General features: G+C 54.0%; 1 protein-coding gene across 1 annotated transcript; it reads left to right on the top strand.

Annotated features, from left to right (window-relative positions):
- Positions 1 to 5,733: 5,733 nt before the first annotated feature.
- MMP9 (matrix metallopeptidase 9) lies at positions 5,734 to 24,413 on the top strand. Its single transcript, XM_060263804.1, has 12 exons — positions 5,734 to 5,961; positions 7,485 to 7,633; positions 7,809 to 7,940; positions 11,846 to 12,019; positions 13,269 to 13,442; positions 14,682 to 14,855; positions 18,236 to 18,391; positions 18,763 to 19,015; positions 20,086 to 20,225; positions 21,768 to 21,918; positions 23,510 to 23,613; positions 24,301 to 24,413. Exons 1-12 carry the CDS (start codon positions 5,810 to 5,812, stop codon positions 24,411 to 24,413), a joined length of 1,872 nt encoding a protein of 623 aa, XP_060119787.1. The 5' UTR covers positions 5,734 to 5,809.
- The last annotated feature ends 601 nt before the right edge of the window (positions 24,414 to 25,014 follow it).

Below are 25,014 nucleotides of genomic sequence, written 5' to 3'. Positions count from 1 at the left end.
GTGTCTTTTGTGCTGACTCGGTCTGATCCAGCCAGGCACCTCAGATGTGCTTCTTAAAGACCAACAGATGTTCAAGGTCCCCCCCCCCCCAAGAGTCCCAGACTCTCCAGCCTTTCCTTATAGGAAAAAGTGCTGTTTTTGTTGAGTCGCATAGTCAAGTCGGACACTTTGCGACCCCAAGGACAAGTCACGCCAGGCCCTCCTGTCTTCCACCATCCTCCGAAGTCTGCTCAAATTTGTGTTTGTTGCATCAGTAACGCTGTCCAGCCATCTCCTCTTTTGGCCTCACCTTCTTCCTTTGCCTTCTGTCTTTCCCAGCATCAGGGTCTTCTCCAGGGAGTGCTCCCTTCTCATTTGGGGACCAACAGACCCCTAATCATGGGTTACCTTCTTCTCTACGTTGTTCAGCTCTGCAATGTCCTTTTTGAGATATGGTGACCAGAACGACACAGTGTTCCAAATGCGGCTGCATCATAGATCTATGCAGGGCATTCTAATAGCCACTTGTGGGAAGGGCGGGATATAAATCCTAAATAAATAAATAATATGGACTATTTTATTCCCATTCCCTTTCCTAATAATCCCCATCATGGAGTTTTGCTCTTTCATCATGGCTGCAGACTGAGTTGATGTTTTGAGCTATCCACTTCAGAATCGTAGAGTTGGAAGGGGCCTCCAGGGTCATCCAGTCCAACCCCCAGTACAATGCAGGAAATGTATAAATATCCCCCATACATCCCCGTGACCCCTGTAGGCTCCATCCCCAGAAGATGGCAAAACCCTCCAGGATCCCTGGCCAAACTGGCCTGGAGAAAAATTACTGACTGCCCCCAAAGTGTCAATCAGCATTTCCCTGAGTGTGTAAGAAAGGGTCCCAAGAACTAAGAAGAAGAAGAAGAAGAATTGCAGATTTATACCCTGCCCTTCTCCCTGAATCAGAGACTCAGAGCGGCTCACAATCTCCTGTATCTTCTCCCCCCACAACAGACACCCTGTGAGGCAGGTGGGGCTCAGAGAGCTCTGACAGAAGCTGCCCTTTCAAGGACAACTCCAGCGACAGCTATGGCTGACCCAAGGCCATTCCAGCAGCTGCAAGTGGAGGAGTGGGGAATCAAACCCGGTTCTCCCAAATAAGAGTCCATGCTCTTAACCACTACACCAAGCTGGCTCTCCTTGTGCAACCCTTCCTGCCCTCCTTCCCATAACCTGCTTAATTCACAGGATCTTCATCACTGTCAGGTGACCATGTAGCCTCTGTTTAAAAACCTCCAAGGAAGGAGAGCCCACCCCCTCCCAAGGAGGAAGCCTGTTCCACTGAGGAATCACTCTAACTATCAGGAAGTTCTTCCTAATGTTGAGCCGCAAACTCTTTTCATTTAATTTCAACCCATTGGTTCTGGTCCAACCTTCTGGGGCCACAGAAAACCGTTCTGCACCATCCTCTGTATAACACTTTGCCCACACAAACAAGCAGGAGACTTTTGTTCCTCTGCGTTCCTGTCGAGGACTCCATGAGCACAACAGGGAAATGGGCCTGGGACGGAGGCCCTTTGTTGACTCCTTGGCCCTGAGGTTAAAAGGAAGGATGGGATTCCAGAGGCTCTCACAAAAGGGTGGGCACTGGGCACATACACACAAAATTGCTGAGCAGTCGAGTTAAAACGGATAAAAGGAAGTCCTTCTTCACCCAAAGAGTGATTAACATGTGGAATTCACTGCCACAGGAGGTGGTGGCGGCTACAAGCATAGGCAGCTTTAAGAGGGGATTAGATAAAAATATGGAGCAGAGGTCCATCACTGGCTATTAGCCACAGTGTGTGTGTATATATATATAATTTTTTTGCCACTGTGTGACACAGAGTGTTGGACTGGAGGGGCCACTGGCCTGATCCAACAGGGCTTCTCTTATGTTCTTATGTGACACAGAGTGTTGGACTGGATGGGCCACTGGCCTGATCCAACAGGGCTTCTCTTATGTTCTTATGTAACACAGAGTGTTGCACTGGAGGGGCCACTGGCCTGATCCAACCTGGCTTCTCTTATGTTCTTATGTGACACAGAGTGTTGGACTGGATGGGTCACTGGCCTGATCCAACAGGGCTTCTCTTATGTTCTTATGTAACACAGAGTGTTGCACTGGAGGGGCCACTGGCCTGATCCAACCTGGCTTCTCTTATGTTCTTATGTGACACAGAGTGTTGGACTGGAGGGGCCACTGGCCTGATCCAACAGGGCTTCTCTTATGTTCTTATGTAACACAGAGTGTTGCACTGGAGGGGCCACTGGCCTGATCCAACCTGGCTTCTCTTTTGTTCTTATGTGACACAGAGTGTTGGACTGAAGGGGCCACTGGCCTGATCCAACAGGGCTTCTCTTATGTTCTTATGTAACACAGAGTGTTGTACTGGAGGGGCCACTGGCCTGATCCAACCTGGCTTCTCTTATGTTCTTTTGTGACTCAGAGTGTTGGACTGGAGGGGCCATTGGCCTGATCCAACAGGGCTTCCCTTATGCTCTTATGTGACACAGAGTGTTGGACTGGAGGGGCCACTGGCCTGATCCAACAGGGCTTCTCTTATGTTCTTGTGTTCTCACTTGCTTGTCCTTGGTAGGTGTCACACAGCCTGTGGATTAGTAAACCAGTGTGGAAGCAGCCGCAGGAAGTGGCTACCAGCCCTCCAACATCCGGTTTTGCAATCCCCCCCCCCCCCCCGCTCCTTGGAGAGAAGAAGTGAGTGACTCCCGGGGTGGGGTGGCTTGGTCAGCTCCCGCAGCGGCTACTAGCCCCCGTGAACCCCAGTGCTGGGAGGCCATGCAAAAGGAAGGTCTCTGTGCCAGAAGCGATGCTGCACAGAGGTGGACCCTTCCTGGCCTGGCCAAACAGGGCACCTTTGAAGTCCTTCCTAAAGACCCGCAGATGCACCAGCTAAAAGACAGGGGTTGGGGGGGAGGTCTCCCCCTTCTCCTGAAGATGGGCACTCTCCGGACACATGCCCCCCCCCTGCCCTTGCCCTGCCCGGATTTCACACATCCTGCGGGTTAGTAAACAAAGTGTTGAGACAGGCGCAGGAAGTGGGCAGCCCCCCTCCCCCCCCCCCAGGCTGCTTCTGCAATCCCTCCTCCTCCTCTTTCCCGAGAGGGGAGCGGCTCCCGGGCCGGAGGGGGGGTGACTCACCCCGCCCGCCCTCCGAGGAGGAGGAGGATAAAGGGGCCGCGGCCGGCGGCTCCCTCCAGCGTCTCCCCCCCGCCGACGGTGCCCCAGAGCCAGAGGACTGCGCAGGGCGAGCGGCGGGCAGGCAGAGAGTGCAGCGGGCCTGGCGATGGGGCTGCTCAGCGCGGCTCCCTTCCTCCTCCTGGGGCTGCTGGCCCTCGGGGGTCCTTCCTCGACGGCCGCTGTCCCGCTCCAGGCGCAGCAGGGGCCGGTGGTGGTCTCCTTCCCGGGGGACCTGCTCAGCCAGGAGAGCGACGCGGAGGTGGCCAACGTGAGTGCTGCTGCTTGGGGGGGGGGGGGCGGGCTCCGAGGAGGGCGTGCCAGCGGGATTTGGCTGGAGGGGGGGGCGCGTGTGTTCCTGGCGGGCACTTCAGCGGCCAGGAGCCCCCCAAGCTGCAGAGTCTGGTGAGCGAAAATGCTACTTTGTGAGCTAATGGCATTAAAGTTGTGCGCTGCTGCATCACGTAGCGTGCTCTGGGGGTGCGAGCTGGAGGCTAACAATCTGTGGGCTGGCTCACGCTCACTCAACTGAGAGGGAACCCTGGGAAGGAGCTCTGGCGGATTCGGAGCCCCGCGGCGTCCTAGTTCTCACACCGGATTGATGCCAACCTCGCCTTCAGCTCCATGCGAACAAAGCAGCGGTCCAGCTTAGAGCCCCCGAAGGCTTCCCTTCTGCAGGTAGTCGACCCGGCTGCCTGCTCCGGCGAAGAGCTGCCTGGGATGAAACTGGGACCGGAGCCCGTCTCTCCCCCCTGGCGGGAGATGGCTTCGGCAGGGTCTCCTCTGTCTTGGAGGGAGCCGCAGGGAGAGTTTCGGGGTAGAAGCGGCTTCGGAGAGAACCTCTGGGGAGCTGTCCAAGGGGACCGCGACTCTTGCAAGCTTGCAGCTTTCTGTCCAGGGGCTTCTTTAAGACCCACCCTGTGTTATTCTGTTATTCCGTGTTCTTTCGGGTGCACTTCTGCCCAGAATCAAACGTCGTGGGTCTTCAAGGTGCGGGTTCTGTGGATTTAGGGGGAGGGACTTGTGAGTTTCCTACCTTGTGCAGGGGTTGGACTCGATGACCCTGGAGGTCCCTTCCCACTCTCGGATTCTAAGTTCCCACAGGCTTCGTTGGAGGTTTTTAAATAGAGGCTAGGTGGCCCTCTGACAGCAATGAAGGTCCTGTGAATTTAGGGGGAGGGGTTTGTGAGTTTCCTGCATTGTGCAGGGGGTTGGTTTAGATGACCCTGGAGGTCCCTTCCAACTCTTCTATATTCTAACAGGCTTCCTCCTCGGGAGGTGGTGGGCTCTCCTTCCTTGGAGGTTTCTAAACAGAGGCTGGATGGCCCTCTGACAGCAATGAGGATCCTGTGAATTTTGGGGGAGATTGTGGGTTTCCTGCCTTGTGCAGGGGGTTGGACTAGATGACCCTGGAGGTCCCTTCCCACTCTCGGATTCTAGGATTCTCTGAAGGTGCTCCTCCTGAACTCAAATCAGTTTCAGATCAATTCAGGTGACCCACCGGAGCCTGGACCTCATGTTGGTCTTGAAAGTTCTCCTGGACTCAGCCTTTGCCAGTGGATGCCTCCTGGCAGAACTGAGGGGGCAGCTGGGTTGAGGGTTCCGGCCCCAGGATCAGCCTGGAGCAGAAACAGGCACAGAGGGGGGGGGTTCTTTTTGTAAGCAGTGGGTCCAAAGACCCTCGGCTGTGGGTCCAGGAGATTTCTGCAGGGAGCCTGATTGGATACATGGTCATGTAGCAATTTTTCTCCAAACCAGTTTGGGCAGGGATTCTGAAGGGGTTTTTTTGGGGGGGGTAGAGCATCTTCTGGGCTTGGAACAGGTGTCACTCTGTGTGTGTGTGTGTAGGAAGGAGGTACTTGTGAGTTTCCTGCCTTGTGCAGGGGGTTGGACTAGATGACCTTGAAGGTCCTTTCCAACTCTCTGATTCCATGGTCTGCAGCAGCCGGTGATGCTATTCTGATTTAACCTCCAAGTGGGAAAGACATCCCGAATGCCAGTTAATGAACGGAATGGAGTTTGCCAGTTCGGTTCTATCCTGCACCCTCCTTTGGGTGTTCTAATGTGGGAATTAGTGACTATCAGTGTTCCCTCTAAGCTGAGTCAGTGTGAGCTAGCTCACAATTTTTTAGCCTCTGGCTCACACGTTTTGGTCTTGGCTCAGGAAAAAATGGCCCCAGAGCAAACTAGCTTATGCAGTTGCTCATCACTTTAATGCAAGAGGTTCACAAAATAGCATTTCTGCTCACAAGACTCCGCAGCTTAGAGGGAGCATCGGTCAGGACCTGTAGCAGCTGTGCCCAGGGAGTCTGGGATCCCTTCCTGGAGCAGAGGAACGGCCCAGATCCACCCATACCTTTGTTTTGCATTCTAATGTCTGGAAAACCTGCCTCCCGTTTCCCAGGCCCTGTGTGTATGTGTGTGAGTGTGGGGCGGAGGGGGGGTGAGTGTCCCTGTCTCCTCCTGCCTCTATCCTCCCACGCCCACCTTCTCCCTCCTCTTCTCCTCCAGCGCTACCTCCAGCGTTATGGATATTTGAAGGATTCAGAGCTTTCGGGTGGCGGCAGTCTGGTGAATTTGGCCTCAGCTCTCAAGAAGATGCAGCAGCGGCTGGGGCTAAAGGAGACCGGGCAATTGGATGCCCCCACCCTTGAAGCCATGCGAGCCCCTCGCTGCGGAGTTCCCGACATTGGCGGCTTCCAGACTTTCCAGGGAGACCTCAAGTGGGACCACACCGACATCACCTACCAGTGAGTTCAGGCACAGCCTGGCCCCGGAGAGAAAAGCCCCAGCACAAAGAGGAGGCCTCTGAACATGGGATGAAGCTGCCCTGGTCTGAATCAGGCCCCTCAAAGTCAGTCTTGGCTGTTCTGACCAGCAGTGGCTCTCCAGGGTTTCAGGCGGAGAAAGGCCTTCCCCATCCCCTCCTGCCCGGCCCTTGGCACTGGAGAGGCTGCTGGGGATTGAACTGGGGACCTTCTGCATGTCAAACAGATGCCCTGCCACTGAGCCACCATGGCTCAGTGCCCTTTGGCCGCCTCTTGCCCTCCCCTTCGGCCACCTTTTGGTTATTTGTTTCATTTAATCTATTTGTTAGCTGCCTGCCTTCCTCATGAAGCTCAATATAAATAAAGTACATTTAAAAGAATGCATAAAACCAAAATTTAAAATCACAATTTAAGACTGCTTTAATCAAATGTGGTGCTTATTAAAATCGTCTTCAGCGGCTTCCTAAAAGTCTAGAGTGAGGGGCCCAGGGGCACCTTCCTGGGAGATAGTTCCCTAACCGGGGAGGGGGCTGCCACCAAAAAGGTCTCTCCTCATGCAGCCACCAAAGAAGCGTCTCTGTCATCAGGGCCTTCCCCTGTCATCTTAATTCTCAGTCACTGGCCAGTTTCCCTCTCCTGTGGGGGCAGAGGCTGGAGGAAGGGCTTTGGCCTGGAGCTCTGGAACTCCTTGGGCTACTCTGTGCCTACAGTTGCCAACCTCCAGGTGGGCCTGGAACCACAGTTCATCTCCAGGCAACAGAGATCAGTTCTTCTGGAGGAAATGGCGGCTTTGGAGGATGCAGTTCCTGGCATTATAGGCTCTCCATGCCCCCACCTCCCCAGGCTCCGCCCTCAAATATCTTGGGATTCCCCATCCCAGAGATGGCAACCTGGCCTGTTTGGTGTAGAGCCAGTTTGGTGTAGTGGTTAAGTGCGCGGACTCTTATCTGGGAGAACCGGGTTTGATTCCCCACTCCTCCCCTTTCACCTGCTGGAATGGCCTTGGGTCAGCCAGAGCTCTGGCAGAGGTTGTCCTTGAAAGGGCAGCTGCTGGGAGAGCCCTCTCAGCTCCACCCACCTCACAGGGTGTCTGTTGTGGGGGAGGAAGAGAGCCAGTTTTGTGAAGTGGTTAAGTGAGCGGACTCTTATCTGGGAGAATGGGGTTTGATTCCCCACTCCTCCACTTGCAGCTGCTGGAATGGCCTTGGGTCAGCCATAGCTCTGGCAGAGGTTGTCCCTGAAAGGGCAGCTGCTGGGAGAGCTCTCTCAGCCCCACCCACCTCACAGGGTGTCTGTTGTAGGGGGTGAGAAGGTAGTGGCGATCGTGAGCCGCTAAGAGACTCTGAGATTCAGACTACAGGGTGGGATATAAATCCAGTATCTGCTGCTGCTGCTGTGGAGTCAGCTGCAGAGAAGGGTGCAGGGCTGCAGTGCCAGGGGCCAGCTGACCCCTCCCTTGGCAGGGCTCCTGACCATGGTCTCCTCTCCTCCCCCTCCCCCCAAAGGGTGCTGAACTATTCCCCCGACCTGGACCCTTCCATCATCGAAGATGCCTTCCGAAGGGCCTTCAAGGTGTGGAGTGACGTCACGCCTCTCACCTTCACCCGCAAGGAGAGCGGGAAGGTCGACATCGAGATCCGGTTTGGGACTGAAGGTTGGTGTGTGTCCCCCCACCCTTGCAGTGGAGAGGCAGGGCAGGGTGGGCTTCTGGTTGCTGGGCAGGCCAGGGGAGAGGGGGCCGGACAGCATCTGCAGGGGCACAAAGGCGCCCCGGAGTCTCTCTCGAAGGAGATGTCTGACTCCTTCCTGCCTGTGGGTTTTGTCCCCAGAACATGGCGACGGCTACCCCTTTGACGGCAAGGACGGACTCCTGGCACACGCCTTCCCTCCAGGCAAAGACATCCACAGTGGAGACGCCCATTTTGATGATGATGAGTTCTGGACGCTGGGCACCGGAACTGGTGAGTCTGGCCATGCTTCAAGAGTGGAAGCCTGCTAGGGGCTCCTGCCAGAGACCAGCCCAGAGGAAGGAGAGGGCTGGAAGAGCCGTAGAGACCAATTAACCCAGCCCCCTTCTCAGGGCAGGATCAGCCTAAAGCATCCCTGGCAAGTGTTTGACCAGCTGCTGCTTAATAGGATCATAGAGCTGTGAGGTCCAAGGAGGCCAGCTAGTCTAACCCCCTGCTCAATGCAGGACCAGCTTAGAGCTACTGCTTGAAGACTGTCAGGGGGCGGGAGCTCACCACCTCCACTGTAGAAGAGAAGAAGATACTGGATTTATACCCTACCCAAAAGGAGTCTCAAGAGTGGCTCACAATCTCCTTTCCCTCCCCCTCCCCACAACAGACACCCTGTGAGGTAGGTGGGGCTGAGAGAACTTCTCTTGAACAGGACAGCTGTGTGAGAACTTGTACAATATATAAGCCTGGCTCAACTCAATAGTGGTCCCAATTTATAAAAAAAGGAGATCCTGCCATCCCAAATAATTACAGGCTGATTAGTCTCCTATCTACCATTGGCAAATTATATTCTAAACATCTGTTGAGTGAACTTAAACAATGGATGACATGAGAAAAAATTCTTGGTCTGGAACAACTGGGATTTTGTAAAGGCAAAACTACTCTTGATCATTGTAATACCTTGTATCATCTAATTTCCAAATACACTATTAGGAAAAAGATGAAATTGTATGTAGCCTTTTGTATGTAGCCAGTTTGGTGTAGTGGTTAAGTGTGCGGACTCTTATCTGGGAGAACCGGGTTTGATTCCCCACTCCTCCACTTGCACCTGCTGGCATGGCCTTGGGTCAGCCATAGCTCTGGCAGAGGTTGTCCTTGAAAGGGCAGCTGCTGTGAGAGCCCTCTCCAGCCCCACCCACCTCACAGGGTGTCTGTTGTGGGGGAGGAAGGGAAAGGAGATTGTGAGCCGCTCTGAGACTCTTCGGAGTGGAGGGCGGGATATAAATCCAATATCTTCTTCTTCTTCTTCTTTTAGACTTAAAGGGAGCATTTGATTCAATTGACAGGGATATGCTTTGGGCTAAACTTGAACAAGCAAGTATTGATAAAAGACTTCTCATGCTTATTAAAAAATTATATACTTCTAACTTTTGTCAGGTCAAATGCTCTTCATCAGGCAATCTTACATCAAAAATCCCGTTAAACAAAGGGGTTAAACAAGGCTGTGTGTTGGCCCCTTTTCTGTTTAACCTCTTTCTTAATGACCTTGCTCCCTTTTTTGTCAGATATCGATCATCATAATCCTAAACTCGGTGCCAGACATGTTCCCTTACTTTTATATGCAGACGATACAGTTTTACTATCTTGTTCCAGAATTGGATTAAAACACTTGCTTGCTCGTTGTATCACTTTACTTAACTACAATAAGCTCCTTTTGAACTATGACAAATCTAAAATTGTTGTATTTTCCAAATCTTGGAAGCCAACTAAACGGTCAATAGGTGGCAAAGAGATGGAACAAGTAAAATACTATAAATACTTAGGAATTCATTTCCAATATAACACACTTTGGACTAATCACCGTAACTGTATAATTAAGTCAGTCAATGTTAACATTGCAGCTATTCAGCGCTTCTTTTATAGTAGAGGCAATCAGTTTATCCCAGCTGCGCTAAAAATCTTTAAGGCTAAAGTGACACCGCAGCTTTTATATGGGGTCCCAGTTTGGATCACAGCCTTGGACAACAACATTGAAGGTGTCCAGTCAAAATTTCTACAGAAAATTCTGGGATTCCCGAAGTGCCCGAACAACATTGAAGGTGTCCAATCAAAATTTCTACAGAAAATTCTGGGATTCCCGAAGTGCGTACCATATGCAGTTCTATGTTTAGAAACAGGGATGAATCTTGTGGAAACACAAGCATGGCTAATGTTATTTAAATATTGGTTGTGGCTACATTTCTACTCTGATTCGGAGAGCCTTCTATCTCAACTGCTCTCAGAATCCAATATGTCAAATTGGTTAGTATTTGTTGAGAGGAAAATTAAGTCTATGGTCATTGATATAGATTCACTTTTTATGCTATCCCTAAAAGATGCATTCTTGAAACTTAAGCTTAGAATCTTGGATATTGAAATGCAAACATTATATAGCCTGGCCAACAAAACTTGCTCCCCACTGAATTTTGAACTTCCTCTTTCTGTAGGGAAATTAGAAAAATATTTCTCCTCTCTGCAAGCACCACAACAACGGCGTGCTTTCTTGTTAACAGGATGCAATGCATTACCATCTGCTATTTTATTTAGCAGATTTAACAGGATTGATTACTCTGCCAGACATTGTCTTTGTAATCCCAAAAGTATCAAAACTATCTCCCATGTATTATTGAATTGTCCCCTTTATGATGATATTCGTCGTATATATTTGAAAGATATTTTAGCAGATTTGTTGAGCAAAGATTTGTTGAGCAGATTTGTTCAGGCAAAGTCTACGGACTTTTAAATTACACCTGCTCTGAGTTAACTTTAACGATTGCTGAATTTCTTCAACAGACCATGGAAATCCAACAGAGACTGGCTCTGGAATGACCATATCTTATTTGTTTTATTCATGTAATTTTGTTAAACTTGAAATGACATATATTTTACTCATTTTATGCACATTAGCTCCCCTGCGTACTCTGTTTTCCAGGATTTTATATTACTTACATTGTTATTTGTACTGTTAAATCTGTTTTATGCCAATATATCCTTCAAAATCTCACCGGTTAAATGATCACTCTCACACAAAAGTGAGGGAACAAACATTTAGTGCACAGTTTATAAGAAGTCCATACAGCAAACGAATAGAACGAGCACCCGCACAACGCTCCCCCAGACTGTTTTCTAAAGTCACGTCTCCGAGGCAGCTGCCTTCAGCCGCTTCTTGCAGTTCAGAATCTGGGTGGAGGCGAGGGCTTCGTTCTGCACAACTTTCCACAAAGAGTTCAAAAGACTGGATTTCCTGGATTTCCTACGGTTTCGTTGCTTTAACCCTTCGTCAGTCTTCTCTCAGTGCTGTTTTAACTGGAGCTGTTATCATAATAATCACAAGGAGGAGGGGAGAATCAAACCTGGTTCTCCCAGATACAAGTCTGCACACTTAACCACTGCAGCAAATTGGCTCTCTTGAACTACTCTTACTTTCAAAAAGTGTTGTTTTTTTTCCAATATCCATCTGGTTCCATCCTTAATTTAAACCCATTATTGTGAGTCGTCTCCTCTGCTGCCAACAAGAACAGCTCCCTGCCCTCCTCCTCTAAGGGACAGCCCTTCAAAGACTTGAAGACAGCCATCCTGTCCCCATCTCTCCACCTCCTCTTCTCCAGACTGAACATCCCCAAGTCCCTCCGCCTTTCCTCCTAGGGCTTCCTGGTCTCCAGGAGGTCAGAGAATCATAGAGTTGGAAGGGACCATAGACGCTATCTAGTCCAATGCTCTGCTGAATGCAGGATCAGCCTAGAGCAGGGGTTGCCAACGGTAGCTCTCCAGATGTTTGTTGCCTACAACTCCCATCAGCCCCAGCCAGCATGGCCAATGACTGGGGCTGATGGGAGTTGTAGGCAAAGAACATCTGGAGAGCTACCGTTGGCCACCCCTGGCCTAGAGCATCCCTCACAAGTGTTTGTCCAGCTGCTGCTTGAAGCGCGTGAGGAAGGGGGAGCTCACCACCCCCATTAGCAATTCCACTGATGAACTACTGTAATCCCCCCACCCCCTAATATCCAGCTGGTCCCTTTCTGCCCATGACTTAAACCCGTTTAGCCTACCCCACCTCGATGTGCTAGCCAAGTCTCTCCTCTGGAGATCTGCCTGCCCTCTGCCCGCTCCCTCTGACCCCCGGCATCTCCTTTTCTCCCCCTGGGCAGTGGTGAAGACCTTCTATGGGAATGCCAATGGCGCTCTCTGCCACTTCCCCTACACCTTTGAGGGAAAGTCCTACTCCACCTGCACCACTGACGGGCGCTCCGACGGCGTGCCCTGGTGCGCCACCACGGCCAGCTTCGACCAGGACAAGCTCTATGGATTCTGCCCCAGCGAACGTGAGTAGGAGCAGGCTCTGGGTGGGGGGCCAGGGAGGAGACAGCAGCCCCCCTCCATGCACATTACGCCTGCAAGCTTCCCTTCCTTGCCTGCACTCTGCCCTGGGATGGGGGGGCACTGCAGGGCATTGGGGCTGAGCAGCTTTGCCCATTTTCTGTGGGGGGGGACCGTAGGTGAGAGAAACCAGGCAGATGAGAGGGAGGGAGCAGGGAGGTATAGGGCGGCCGCTCTGGGTAGGAAAATGTTTGGGGTGGAGCCAGGGGAGGGTGTGGTCAGGGGAGAGGAGGGACCTCAGTGGGGTACGATGCCATAGACCCCACCCTCCAAAGCCGGCATTTTGTCCAAGGAACCAAAGTCTGCCGCGTGGAGAGGAATTGTGATAGCAGGAGATCTCCAGGTGCTGGGTTGCCACCCTCCAGGTGGGGTCTGGGGATCTCCCATTTTTACAACTGATCTCCACTCCAGCTGTCAGAGATCAGCTCCCCCCAAGAAAATGGCCGCTTGGAAAGCCTTGGACCCTGCTGAGGCCCCTCTCCTGGCTCCACCCCCAAAGTCTCTAGGTATTATTCCAACACTAACCTGGCAACGGGAAGTGCCCCTTGGAGGTGGCCAGACTGTCAAGGAAGAGGCCTGGGTCTTGGAACTGCTCCCTGTGGCTGCCTGGCCAGGCAGAGCAGAGCTCCAGACCTTCACCCAGGGTAGATGCAAGAGGCTGGAAGGTTGCCAGGCCCTTCCTTGGCTACCAGAGGGGTGGGGCTATACGGTTGCCGGATCCAGACTGGGAAACTCCTGGGGATTCGGGGGTGGAGCCTGGGGTACAAGGCCCTGGCAGAGTCCACCTTCCAAAGAAGCCATTTTCTCAGGGTTGGGGGAGAAGGACTGGAGATGAGACTAATTCTGGGGGATCCCCGGTCCCACCCGGAGGCTGGCGTCCCTGCTTGCTGGGGAAGGGGAGGGGAGCACAGCATCCGTCTGTGGGGGAGGAAGGGGTCCCTAAGCCCTCCCCCCACTTAGCACCTTGCAGGGCTCCTTTGGGGCAACCATTGAGGACTCCCCTGGAAGGTTCCTTTGCTGTCAGTGCTGCTGGGGAAGTGCTCTCTCAGTTGCCCGGTCGGAGTCACCACAAGGCAGTGGTCTGGTGTAGCCCTGGAAGCAGCACCCTCATTTCAGCAGAGCTTCCTGCTGGGGCTGAACAACCCCTCCCCCCCCCCCCCGACTGAGGCCCTTCCCGCTGCCTTTGCTTCCCAGTTCTGTACACGTACGAAGGGAACAGCGACGGAGAGAAGTGTGTCTTCCCCTTCATCTTCGAGGGCAAGTCCTACGATGGCTGCACTACCGAGGGGCGAACCGATGGCTACCGCTGGTGCGCAACCACTGACAACTTTGATCGCGACCAGAAGTATGGCTTCTGCCCCACCAAAGGTATGGGGAAACACAGAATCATAGAGTTGGAAGGGACCTCCAGGGTCATCTAGTCCAACTAGGGTTGCCAAGTCCAATTTAAGAAATATCTAGGGACTTTGGGGGTGGAGCCAGGAGACATTGGGGGTGGAGCCGAGAGTAAGAGTGTGACAAGCATAATTGAACTTCAAGGGAGTTCTGGCCATCACATTTAAAGGGACTGCACAAATTTTTAAATGCCTTCCTTCCATAGGAAATAATGAAGGATATGGGGCACCTTCTTTTGGGGCTCATAGAATAGGACCCCTGGTCCAATCTTTTTGAAACTTGGGAGGTATTTTGGGGAGAGGCACTAGAAGCTATACTGAAAATCTGGTGCCTCTATCAAAAAAAACAGCCCCCCCAGAGCCCCCAATACCCGTGGATCAATTCCCCATCATTCCCTATGGGATTCGTTCATGGAGGTGCATGATGGCTCTGGGGGCGGGGCTTCCCCCACCGGCCAGCTGGCTGGGGGAGGGGGGAAGCCTGTAAAACCGGGGGATCCCCCTCTGGGACCTGGGGATTGGGAAGCCTAAATCCAACCCCCTGCACAATGCAGGAAACCCACAAACACCTCCCCTTAAATTCACAGAATCCGCATTGCTGCCAGAGGGCCATCTAGCCTCTGTTGAAAAACCTCCAAGGAAGGAGAGCCCACCACCTCCCGAGGAGGAAGCCTGTTAGAATCATAGAAGAGTTGGAAGGGACCTCCAGGGTCATCTAGTCCAACCCCCTATACAATGCAGGAAACTCACAAGCCCCTCCCCCTAAAGGGAGTGCTTCCTGTTGCAAGCGAGAGGGGACAGGGCTCCAGCCAACCTCGATGGCCCCCTTGGCGAGGAGTGTCTGCTCTGGATGGGTTCTCTTTTCTTTCTGCCAAAGTGGAGTCCTGTCCTGGCATTGCTGCTGGGCACCTGAGCCCCAGCAAGCAGAGCTTCAAGCTCACCTTTGGTCACAGACTGGCAAAACAGAGGTCCTACCCATGCCCAGGGGGGGGGGGACCTGGCTTCGTGCCCTCTGCACCCCGTAGAATTGTCAGAGTGGCTGCATTGCCTGCCCGTGTCTCTTACCACTGGAAAGGTGAGTGGCAAAGGATGTCTTGCCAACGTGTGTGTGCCTCCTGGATGGGGCTTGCATGCCTCCTCGGCCAGAGCTGCTGTGCAAGAACCCCCCGGAGGGCTCCCTTCTGGCCTGGGCTAATTGCGGCCTCCTCTGCAGACACAGCCGTGAGTGGCGGGAACTCCCCAGGTGAAGAGTGCAAGTTCCCTTTTACCTTCCTGGGCAAAACGTACAGCGCCTGCACCTCCGAGGGACGTGCCGATGGGAAGCTGTGGTGCGCCACCACCAGCAACTACGACACGGATAAGAAGTGGGGCTTCTGCCCTGATAAAGGTTGGTACCACCTGGGTCTCCTGCCCCTGACCTGGGCCCGGGGTGTGCAGCCCTGCCTTCGAAACACCAGGGCAACAGGCCATGCTCAGGACCAGCGGGAGGGGGGGGCAGTCAGCGCAGACTGAGGGGGGGAGGGGAGGGCTGCCCCCCCTCACTAAAGGGGGGATAGCATGACACAGACTAGAGGCATAGGAGGTTTTAAAAGGGATTAGGCAGATTCATGGAGGTCTGTCAGTGGCTAGAAGCCATGGCGGCTAAAGGGAATCACCACATTCAGAGGCACTTATCCTCTGAATCTCAGCGCCAGCAGACGACATCAGGGGAAGGCCTCGGCCTCTCTGCCCTGTTGTTGGCCCTCCAGAGGGACTGACTGGCCCCTGTGTGAGGCAGGAGGCTGGACTAGATGGACCCTCCCTGGTCTGACCCAGCAGGGCTCTTCTGATGTTCTTATGAAGGCCTCGGCCTCTCTGCCCTGTTGTTGGCCCTCCAGAGGAACTCGTTGGCCACTGTGTGAGACAGGAGGCTGGACTAGATGGTCCTTCACTGGTCTGTTCCAGCAGGGCTCTTCTGATGTTCTTCTCAGGGGAAGGCCTCGGCCTCTCTGCCCTGTTGTTGGCCCTCCAGAGGAACTGACTGGCCACTGTGTGAGACAGGAGGCTGGACTAGATGGTCCTTCACTGGTCTGATCCAGCAGGGCTCTTCTGATGTTCTTCTCAGGGGAAGGCCTCAGCCTCTCTGCCCTGTTGTTGGCCCTCCAGAGGAACTGGCTGGCCACTGTGTGAGACAGGAGGCTGGACTAGATGGACCCTCCCTGGTCTGATCCAGCAGGGCTCTTCTGATGCTCTTCTCAGGGGAAGGCCTCAGCCTCTCTGCCCTGTTGTTGGCCCTCCAGAGGAACTGACTGGCCCCTGTGTGAGGCAGGATTCTGGACTAGATGGACCCTCACTGGTCTGATCCAGAAGGGCTCTTCTGATGTTCTTATGAAGGCCTCGGCCTCTCTGCCCTGTTGTTGGCCCTCCAGAGGAACTCGTTGGCCACTGTGTGAGACAGGATGCTGGACTAGATGGACCTTCACTGGTCTGATCCAGCAGGGCTCTTCTGATGTTCTTATAAAGGCCTCGGCCTCTCTGCCCTGTTATTGGCCCTGCAGAGGAACTAGTTGGCCACTGTGTGAGATGGGATGCTGGACTAGATGGACCTTCACTGGTCTGACCCAGCAGGGCTCTTCAAGGCCTTGACCTCTCTGCCCTGTTGTAGGCCCTCCAGAGGAACTGGTTGGCCACTGTGTGAGACAGGAGGCTAGACTAGATGGACCCTCACTGGTCTGATCTAGCAAGGCTCTTCTGATGTTCGTATGAAGGCTTCAGCCTCTCTGCCCTGTTGTTGGCCCTCCAGAGGAACTGGTTGGCCACTGTGTGAGACAGGAGGCTAGACTAGATGGACCCTCACTGGTCTGATCTAGCAAGGCTCTTCTGATGTTCGTATGAAGGCCTCAGCCTCTCTGCCCTGTTGTTGGCCCTCCAGAGGAACTGGCTGGCCACTGTGTGAGACAGGAGGCTGGACTAGATGGACCCTCCCTGGTCTGATCCAGCAGGGCTCTTCTGATGCTGTTCTCAGGGGAAGGCCTCAGCCTCTCTGCCCTGTTGTGGGCCCTCCAGAGGAACTGGTTGGCCCCTGTGTGAGGCAGGAGGCTGGACGAGATGGACCCTCCCTGGTCTGATCCAGCAGGGCTCTTCTGATGATCTTATGAAGCCCTTAACCTCTCTGCCCTTCTGTTGGCCCTCCAGAGGAACTGGTTGGCCACTGCGTGAGACAAGATGCTGGACTAGATGGACCCTCACTGGTTTCATCCAGCAGGGCTCTTCTAATGTTTGTTTGTTTATTTATTTATTAATTACTTCCCATTTATATCCCGCCCTCTCCGCAAGCGGACTCAGGGCGGCTTACAACATTATAAAAACAATCAATCCAATAAAACATATAAAACCATAATTTACATATATTAACTTTAAAACCATTCTATAGCGCTATTTCAGTCCAGTATAGGCGGTATTGACTTCTCGACCAAGATCGCCAGCATTCTGTAGGATGTCCGGTGGCAGCCTTTTTTCGGTCAAACCACAAAAGCCTGTTTGAACAGTTCGGTCTTACAGGCCCTGCGGAACGCAGACAAATCCCGCAGGCCCCTTATGGCTTCTGGGAGGGTGTTCCAAAGTTCTGGTGCTGCCACCGAAAAAGCCCTGGATCTCGTTATACATAGCCTGGCTTCTTTTGGGCCAGGGGCAGACAGCAGATTTTTTGTCCCTGATCGCAGTGCTCTCTGGGGGATATATGGGGAAAGGCGGTCCCGTAGATAGGCAGGTCCCTGACCATTGAGGGCTTTAAAGGTTAATACCAACACCTTGAAGCGAACTCGGAACACAACAGGCAACCAGTGCAGCTCTCTCAGCACTGGCTGAATGTGCTCCCGTCGCGGCAGCCCCATTAACAGCCGTGCCGCAGCGTTCTGCACTAGTTGTAGTCTCTGGGTTAGCGTCAAGGGTAGCCCCATGTAGAGAGCATTACAGTGATCTATTCTTGAGGTGACCGTAGCATGGATTACCGTCACTAAGTTGTTGCGCTCCAGGTAAGGAGCCAGCTGTTCTTATGAAGGCCTCAGCCTCTCTGCCCAGAGGAACTGGGTGGCCCCTGTGTGAGACAGGAGGCTGGACTCGATGGACCCTCACTGGTCTGATCCAGCAGGGCTGCTTTATGATCCCAGGGAAGGCGGGGGGGCACAGGATGTGGGGAGGGTCATCAGCTGTGGCCCTGGGGGGCTAACAAAGCCTTGGTGCCCACAAAGGCACTGGGGAGTTATTTATTTATTTGTTTATTGGATTTCCATCCCAGCCTCGCTGCCGAAGCAGGCTCAGGGTGGCTCACCACAACAAAACCATTTACAATTCTAAACTGTAAGAGTTAAAACATTGGACACATTAAACAATAAATAATTAAAGCCTATTAAAAGAATTTGATGCTAGTATCATTAATTTCCAGTGTCTTCAGCCCTCTTGGGTATCCTCATATACTGCTGTCAGTTCAGTCTGATAGGCAAGTCGAAACAAAGCTGTCTTACAAGTCTTGGGGTCTGCATGAGGTCCCGCAAGGCTCTTAACTTCTTCCAGGAGTTGGTTCCACCAATCGGGGGCTGCTAATGAGAAGGCTCTCTCTCTCTCTGCCTCCCTCAGCCCAGGGTTCAATAGTAGATTCTGTGTCCCGGATCTAAGTACCCTCTGGGGAAGATGTGGGGAGAGACTAAAGTCCCTTCCTCGGCCATATGGGAGGGCTCAGGGGGCGGGGCAGAGTTCCGCCTCCTCATGCAGCTGCGTTGTGCCTTGCAGGGTACAGCCTCTTCCTGGTGGCGGCACACGAATTCGGCCACTCGCTGGGCCTGGAGCACTCCAGCGTGCTGGAAGCCCTGATGTACCCCATGTACAGCTACGTGGCGGATTTCCACCTGCACTCCGACGACGTGGCCGGTATCCAGTTCCTCTATGGTGAGCGGAAGCCTGCTGTGGGTGTCTTTGTGGCAGCGACACCCTTACAACGAAGTTGTCGTCAGGAATGCCCATTTGGCTGAAAGCTGCCTGATGAACCAGGACAAGGCTGGCAGATGGGAAGGGGCAAAACAGTGCAGAGAAGGAAAGCAATGATTTCATTGAGGTCCTCTTCCCTCCTTGGGGAGCCTGACTGGCACCTTGCCCTCTGCCACCCTGGTGCTCAGGAGCCGCTGCTGTGAGGCGTGGCACTGCCCAGTGTGACTGACCAAGCATGCAGTGGCTTCATCCAGTAGAAGGGCTCTTGTGCCACTCCAGAGGGGCACAGCCCCCTTGTCTTACGAGCTGCCCTCCACCCTCCTCACCTCCAGGTTCCAGGACTGGGCCCAGCCCCCCGACGCAAAGCCCCGACATCTCCCCCACACGAAGCTCTGATCTCCCCCCCACAAGAAGGCCCGACGTCCCCACCCAAACCACCACGGAGGCGGAGGACACGTCCACCTCAGGCGAGGACGGCTCCATGACAGAGTCCACCCCGGTGGAGCCCCCCAGTGACGCCTGCAAAGTCCAGGGCTTTGATGCCGTGACACAGATCCAGAAGGAGCTGCACCTCTTCAAGAACGGGTGAGGGAGCAGCTGTGTGCATCTGGGCCGGGGGGGGGGGGAGAGGAGAGGCTAGCAGGAAAGGCGGTGTGTGTGTGTGTAGCCAGTTTGGTGTAGTGGTGAAGTGTGCGGACTCTTATCTGGGAGAACCGGGTTTGATTCCCCACTCCTCCGCTTGCACCTGCTGGAATGGCCTTGGGTAAGCCATCGCTCCTGCAAGAGTTGTCCTTGAAAGGGCAGCTGCTGTGAGAGCCCTCTCAGCATCACCCACCTCACAGGGTGTCTGTTGTGGGGAGAGAAGATATAGGAGATTGTAAGACGCTCTGAGCTTCTGTCCTTGAAAGGGCAGCTTCTGGGAGAACTCTCTCAGCCCCACCCACCTCACAGGGTGTCTGTTGTGCAGAGAGAAGATAAAGGAGATTGTAAGGCACTCTCTGATTCAGAGAGAAGGGCAGGGTATAAATCTGCAATTCTGGAGAGCCAGTTTGGTGTAGTGGTTAAGTGTGCGGACTCTTATCTGGGAGAACCGGGTTTGATTCCCCACTCCTCCACTTGCAGCTGCTGGAATGGCCTTGGGTCAGCCAGAGCTCTGGCAGAGGTTGTCCTTGAAAGGGCAGCTGCTGTGAGAGCCCTCTCAGCCCCACCCACCTCACACCTGTTGTGTGGGAGGAAGGGAAAGGAGATTGTGAGCCACTCTGAGACTCTTTGGAGTGGAGGTTGGGATATAAATCCAATATCTTCTTCTTCCTCCTCTTCATCTTCTTCTTCCTCTTCCTCCTCCTCTTCTTCCTTCTCTTCCTCCTCCACTTCCTCTTCCTCCTCCTCCTTTTCTTTCTCCTGCTCTTCTTTCTCCTCCTCTTCTTCCTCCTCCCCTTCCTCTTCCTCCTCTTCTTCCTCCTCCTCCAAGGGAGAGCACAGACACGTGCCCTGATGGTGTGGCAGGAGGAAGGCAGCAGGGCACAGAAATGCTGGCATCAATCTAAGAACAGTTGAAAGGGGGCGGGGCTTGCAAAGGGGCGGTTCCTGGGCCCCCTCCCCCTCCCGGCTTCAGTCCCTGCTGCTCACTGGCCTTTCCCCCCTCCCCTCTCCAGGCAATACTGGAAGAAGCCAGCGGCAGGAAAGGGGCCCATCAAAGGCCCGCTGAGGATCCGGGACACCTGGCCAGCCCTCCCGGACGTGATCGATGCCGCCTTCCAGGATAAGCTGACCAAGAAGCTCTTCTTCTTCTCTGGTGCGTGGCGCTGGCAGGCACTCTCCTCCCCTTGCTCCTGGGGGCCTGCCCCAAAGACATCAGAGCCCTGGAGCAGTGGCAGGGGCTGCTAACGTCCAGGGGGACCTGGAGAACAAGCGTAGGCACCGTGTCCCGCTCTGACTCCTGTCTTTAACAAACCAATACAAGAAATATAGAAATAATGTGCAGAGAAGGAAAGCAGTGATTTCATTGAGCTTTAGACTACAGGGTGACATGACAGAGGTTTACAAGATTATGCATGGGATGGAGAAGGTAGAGAAAGAGGTACTTTTCTCCCTTTCTCACAATACAAGAACTCGTGGGCATTCGATGAAATTGCTGAGCAGTCAGGTTAAAACGGAAAGAAGGAAGCACTTCTTCACCCAAAGAGTGATTAACATGTGGAATTCACTGCCACAGGAGGTATATATAAATTATTGGCCACTGTGTGATACAGAGTGTTGGACTGGATGGGCCATTGGCCTGATCCAACATGGCTTCCCTTATGTTCTTATGTGACACAGAGTGTTGGACTGGATGGGGCTTTGCCCTGATCCAACATGGCTTCTCTTATGTTCTTATGTGACACAAAGTGCTGGACTGGAGGGGCCACTGGCCTGATCCAACAGGGCTTCTCTTATGTTCTTATGTGACACAGAGTGTTGGACTGGAGGGGCCATTGGACTGATCCAACAGGGCTTCTCTTATGTTCTTATGTGACACAGAGTGTTGGACTGGATGGGCCACTGGCCTGATCCAACAGGGCTTCTCTTATGTTCTTATGTGACACAGAGTGTTGGACTGGATGGGCCATTGGCCTGATCCAACAGGGCTTCTCTTACGTTCTTATGTGACACAGAGTGTTGGACTGGAGGGGTCACTGACCTGATCCAACAGGGCTTCTCTTATGTTCTTATGTGACACAGAGTGTTGGACTGGAGGGGCCACTGGCCTGATCCAACAGGGCTTCTCTTCTGTTCTTATGTGACACAGAGTGTTGGACTGGAGGGGCCATTGGACTGATCCAACAGGGCTTCTCTTATGTTCTTATGTGACACAGAGTGTTGGACTGGAGGGGCCATTGGACTGATCCAACAGGGCTTCTCTTATGTTCTTATGTGACACAGAGTGTTGGACTGGAGGGGCCATTGGACTGATCCAACAGGGCTTCTCTTATGTTCTTATGTGACACAGAGTGTTGGACTGGAGGGGCCATTGGACTGATCCAACAGGGCTTCTCTTATGTTCTTATGTGACACAGAGTGTTGGACTGGAGGGGCCATTGGACTGATCCAACAGGGCTTCTCTTATGTTCTTATGTGACACAGAGTGTTGGACTGGAGGGGCCATTGGACTGATCCAACAGGGCTTCTCTTATGTTCTTATGTGACACAGAGTGTTGGACTGGAGGGGCCATTGGACTGATCCAACAGGGCTTCTCTTCTGTTCTTATGTGACACAGAGTGTTGGACTGGATGGGCCACTGGCCTGATCCAACAGGGCTTCTCTGATGCTCTTATGTTCTCTCTCCTTATTCTGCAGGCCAGCGCTTCTGGGTGTACCAGGGGACAAGAGTGTTGGGCCCGCGGAGCATTGAGAAGCTGGGCATTGGCAGAGACGTGCCAAAGATCTTTGGGGCGCTGCAGAGAGGCCGGGGCAAGGTTCTGCTCTTTCATGGAGACAAGTACTGGAGGTACGGGGATTCTGAGCTGGAGAGCGCCCTCAGGTCAAGCCCCCTGGCCCCAGCACTGCCCAGGCAATCCGAGCCACAGCGTGCCTCCAGCAATGAGCGGAAGGAAGGCAGAAGGGCATGTGCCAGTCTCCCTCAGGGCTGCTAGTCAAGCAATGTGGGGCTCCCTCCCCAGTGCAGCCCCAGCCCCCCAGCTCTGAGGAGGAGCCATGGCTGAATGTGGGTGGGGGGAGAACCTGCTGTCCCTGGGGTCTTAAGCAGAGGACTTCTCTACTATGGCCCTGGAGACCCACGGCCACTCAGCCTGGCCAATCCCTGGGCTCTGCCTCTAGAGATGCCAGCCGCATCAGCTCACCCCTGGGAGAATGGCTGGTGTGCCAATCTCATGACAGGGAGGAGGGGAGGCAGCCCCCCCGGGTTCCCCTGGGGCATGAGAACCCCCCCCCCAACACAGTGATTCCTTCTGAAAAGGAATGCTATTAATGCACCACCTCCTGCCCTTCGGTTTGGCTCAGTGGCAGAGCCTCTGCTTGGCATGTAGAAGGCCTTCCAGGCAGCATCTCCAGCTGAAAGGACAAGGCAGGAGGAGAAAATATAGGATTTATATCCCACCCTCCCCTCTGAATCTCAGAGTCTCAGAGCAGCCTACAATCTCCCTTCCCTTCCTCCCCCACAACAGACACCGTGAGGCGGGTGGGGCTGAGAGAGCTCTCCCAGAAGCTGCCCTTTCAAGGACAGAGTCTCAGAGCGATCTACAATCTCCTTTCCCTTCCTCCCCCACAACAGGCACCCTGTGAGGTGTGTGGGGCTGAGAGAGCTCTCCCAGAAGCTGCCCTTTCAAGGACAGAATCTCAGAGCAGCCTACAATCTCCTTTCCCTTCCCCCCCACAACAGACACCCTGTTAGGTAGGTGGGGCTGAGAGAGCTCTTACAGAAGCTGCTCTTTCAAGGACAGAATCTCAGAGCGGCCTACAATCTCCTTTCCCTTCCCCCCCACAACAGACACCCTGTGAGGTGGGTGGGACTGAGAGAGCTCTGACAGAAGCTGCCCTTTCAAGGACAGATTCTTAGAGAGGCCTATAATCTCCTTTCCCTTCCTCCCCCACAACAGACACCCTGGGAGGCGGGTGGGGCTGAGAGAGCTCTCCCAGAAGCTGCCCTTTCAAGGACAACTCCTGCGAGAGCCATGGCTGTCCCAAGGCCATTCCAGCAGCTGCAAGTGGAGGAGTGGGGAATCAAACCTGGTTCTCTCAGATAAGAGTCCGCACAGTAAACCACTACACCAAACTGGCTCTCAGGAGGTGGTGAGAAAGACCCTTCTCTGCCTGAGACCCTGGAAAGCAGCTGCCCATCTGAGCAGCCAAGAGTGACCTTAAGGGGTCTGATTCAGCAGAAGGCAACTTCATGTGAAACCTGAACTCCCAAATGAACCCAGAAGGACCCTTTGCGACCCCAGTGGGCCCTCTCTGAGGCTTGGGGAGAGAAGCCCCCCCCTGGGCCCTCCTGCAGGGACGGAGGGGGAGGGGGGAGCTGGGGGAGGGAGAGGAGCCCCCGGGAGCAGCCGCCTTTTGCTCAGCTCTGCTCTTCCTTCCAGGCTGGACGCCAAAGCTGAACAGGTGGACAAAGGCTACCCCAAGCGCACCGATGATGTCTTTTCAGGAGTCCCGCTGGACTCACAGAATATCTTTGTGTACCAAGGTAAGGTCAGCAGCCAGGGGAAGCTAGGGTTGCCAATCCCCAGGTGGGGGCAGGAGATCCCCCAGTTTGGAGGCCCTCCCCCCGCTTCAGGCTCCTCAGAAAGCGGGGGAGGGGAGGGGAGGGAAATGTCTGCTGGGAACTCTATTATTCCCTGTGGAGATTTATTCCCATAGAAAATCATGAATTGATCCGCGGGTATCTGGGGCTCTGGGGGGGGCTGTTTTTGGGGTAGAGGCACCAAATTTTCAGTATAGCATCTAGTGCCTCTCCACAAAACACCCCCCAAGTTTAAAAAAGATTGGACCAGGGGGCCCAATTCTATTTGCCCCAAAAGAAGGTGTCCCTATCCTTCATTATTTCCTATGGAAGGAAGGAATTGAAAAGGTGTGCTGTCCCTTTAAATGTGATGGCCAGAACTCCCTTTGGAGTTCAGTTATGCTTGTCACAGCCTTGATCTTGGCTCCACCCCCAATGTCTCCTGGCTCCACCCCAAAAGTCTCCTGGCTCCACCCCCAAAGTCCCCAGATATTTCTTGAATTGGACTTGGCAGCCCTAGGGAAGCAGAGCTGGCCTCCTCAGCTGTGCCTGACACCCTCCGGGGAGGGGATGGGCCCTTCCAGGCACGGAAGGGGGGTGGGTTTCCTTCACAGCTTCCCCCTGCTGACTACTCTCTCTCCACCCCTCCAGGCAAATACCACTTCTGCCAGGCCCCCTTTTGCTGGCGAATGACCCCACAGTACCAAGTGGACAGGGTGGGCTACCTGAAGTACGACATCCTGAACTGTCCGGAGCAGCAGTAGGGCCCGCCTCGCTCGGGGGCGAGGGACTGGAGCCAGCCGTGGGCTGAGGAGGGATGCGGGCCCAGGTGGAGGCGGGCAGACTGCTCAGCGGGGCACAGCGGACTCTCCAGCTTCCGGCCCTCTGTTGCCTCCTGCCAGCTGCCCCACAGATGTGGCGGTGCAGAGGCAGAGAGCCTGCTTGACAGTGAAGCTGCTGAAATGTGTGGCGTGCTCTCTGGACTTGGTGGGAGCTGGAGGCGTTTCTCAGGGGCCCATGAATACCCCCCCATACCCACACACGCAGCCCCCCTCCCTCCCCCTCCGTCTCAGGTGGCAGCTTTTGCATCTTGTGCCTTTGAAATAAAGAGACTCCTGCCCACTTTGTGCCTTTCTGTTCAGGGATGAGTGGCAGGAACTTGGGGGGCATGTGGGGGGGGGGGAGGAGGCTCCCAGTGGGTGGGGGAGAGAGAACCTGATTGGAGGCCTTCTGCCAGCTTCCTGCCCTGCCCTTCTCTGCTTCCTGCAGCTCCGGGTTCAAGTGCCCACTCTGCCTTCCTATTCAACAGTCTGAGGAGGGTTGTTGCAAGAAGGCGATTCCACAGGCAGCCCTCTGGTTAGCATT

Source organism: Heteronotia binoei, chromosome 2 (assembly GCF_032191835.1).
Source record: "Heteronotia binoei isolate CCM8104 ecotype False Entrance Well chromosome 2, APGP_CSIRO_Hbin_v1, whole genome shotgun sequence".
In the NCBI taxonomy this organism is placed as follows: domain Eukaryota; kingdom Metazoa; phylum Chordata; class Lepidosauria; order Squamata; family Gekkonidae; genus Heteronotia; species Heteronotia binoei.
Note: the sequence above shows the minus strand (reverse complement) of the source record. Positions and strands in the feature narration are given on the sequence as shown.

Coding starts and splice junctions, on each gene's coding strand:
- MMP9 (XM_060263804.1), top strand. CDS start 5,810: ATGCAGCAGCGGCTGGGGCTAAAGGAGACCGGGCAATTGGATGCCCCC. Junction 7,941..11,845: donor GACGCTGGGCACCGGAACTG/GTGAGTCTGGCC, acceptor CCCCCTGGGCAG/TGGTGAAGACCTTCTATGGG. Junction 14,856..18,235: donor GGGCTTCTGCCCTGATAAAG/GTTGGTACCACC, acceptor TGTGCCTTGCAG/GGTACAGCCTCTTCCTGGTG.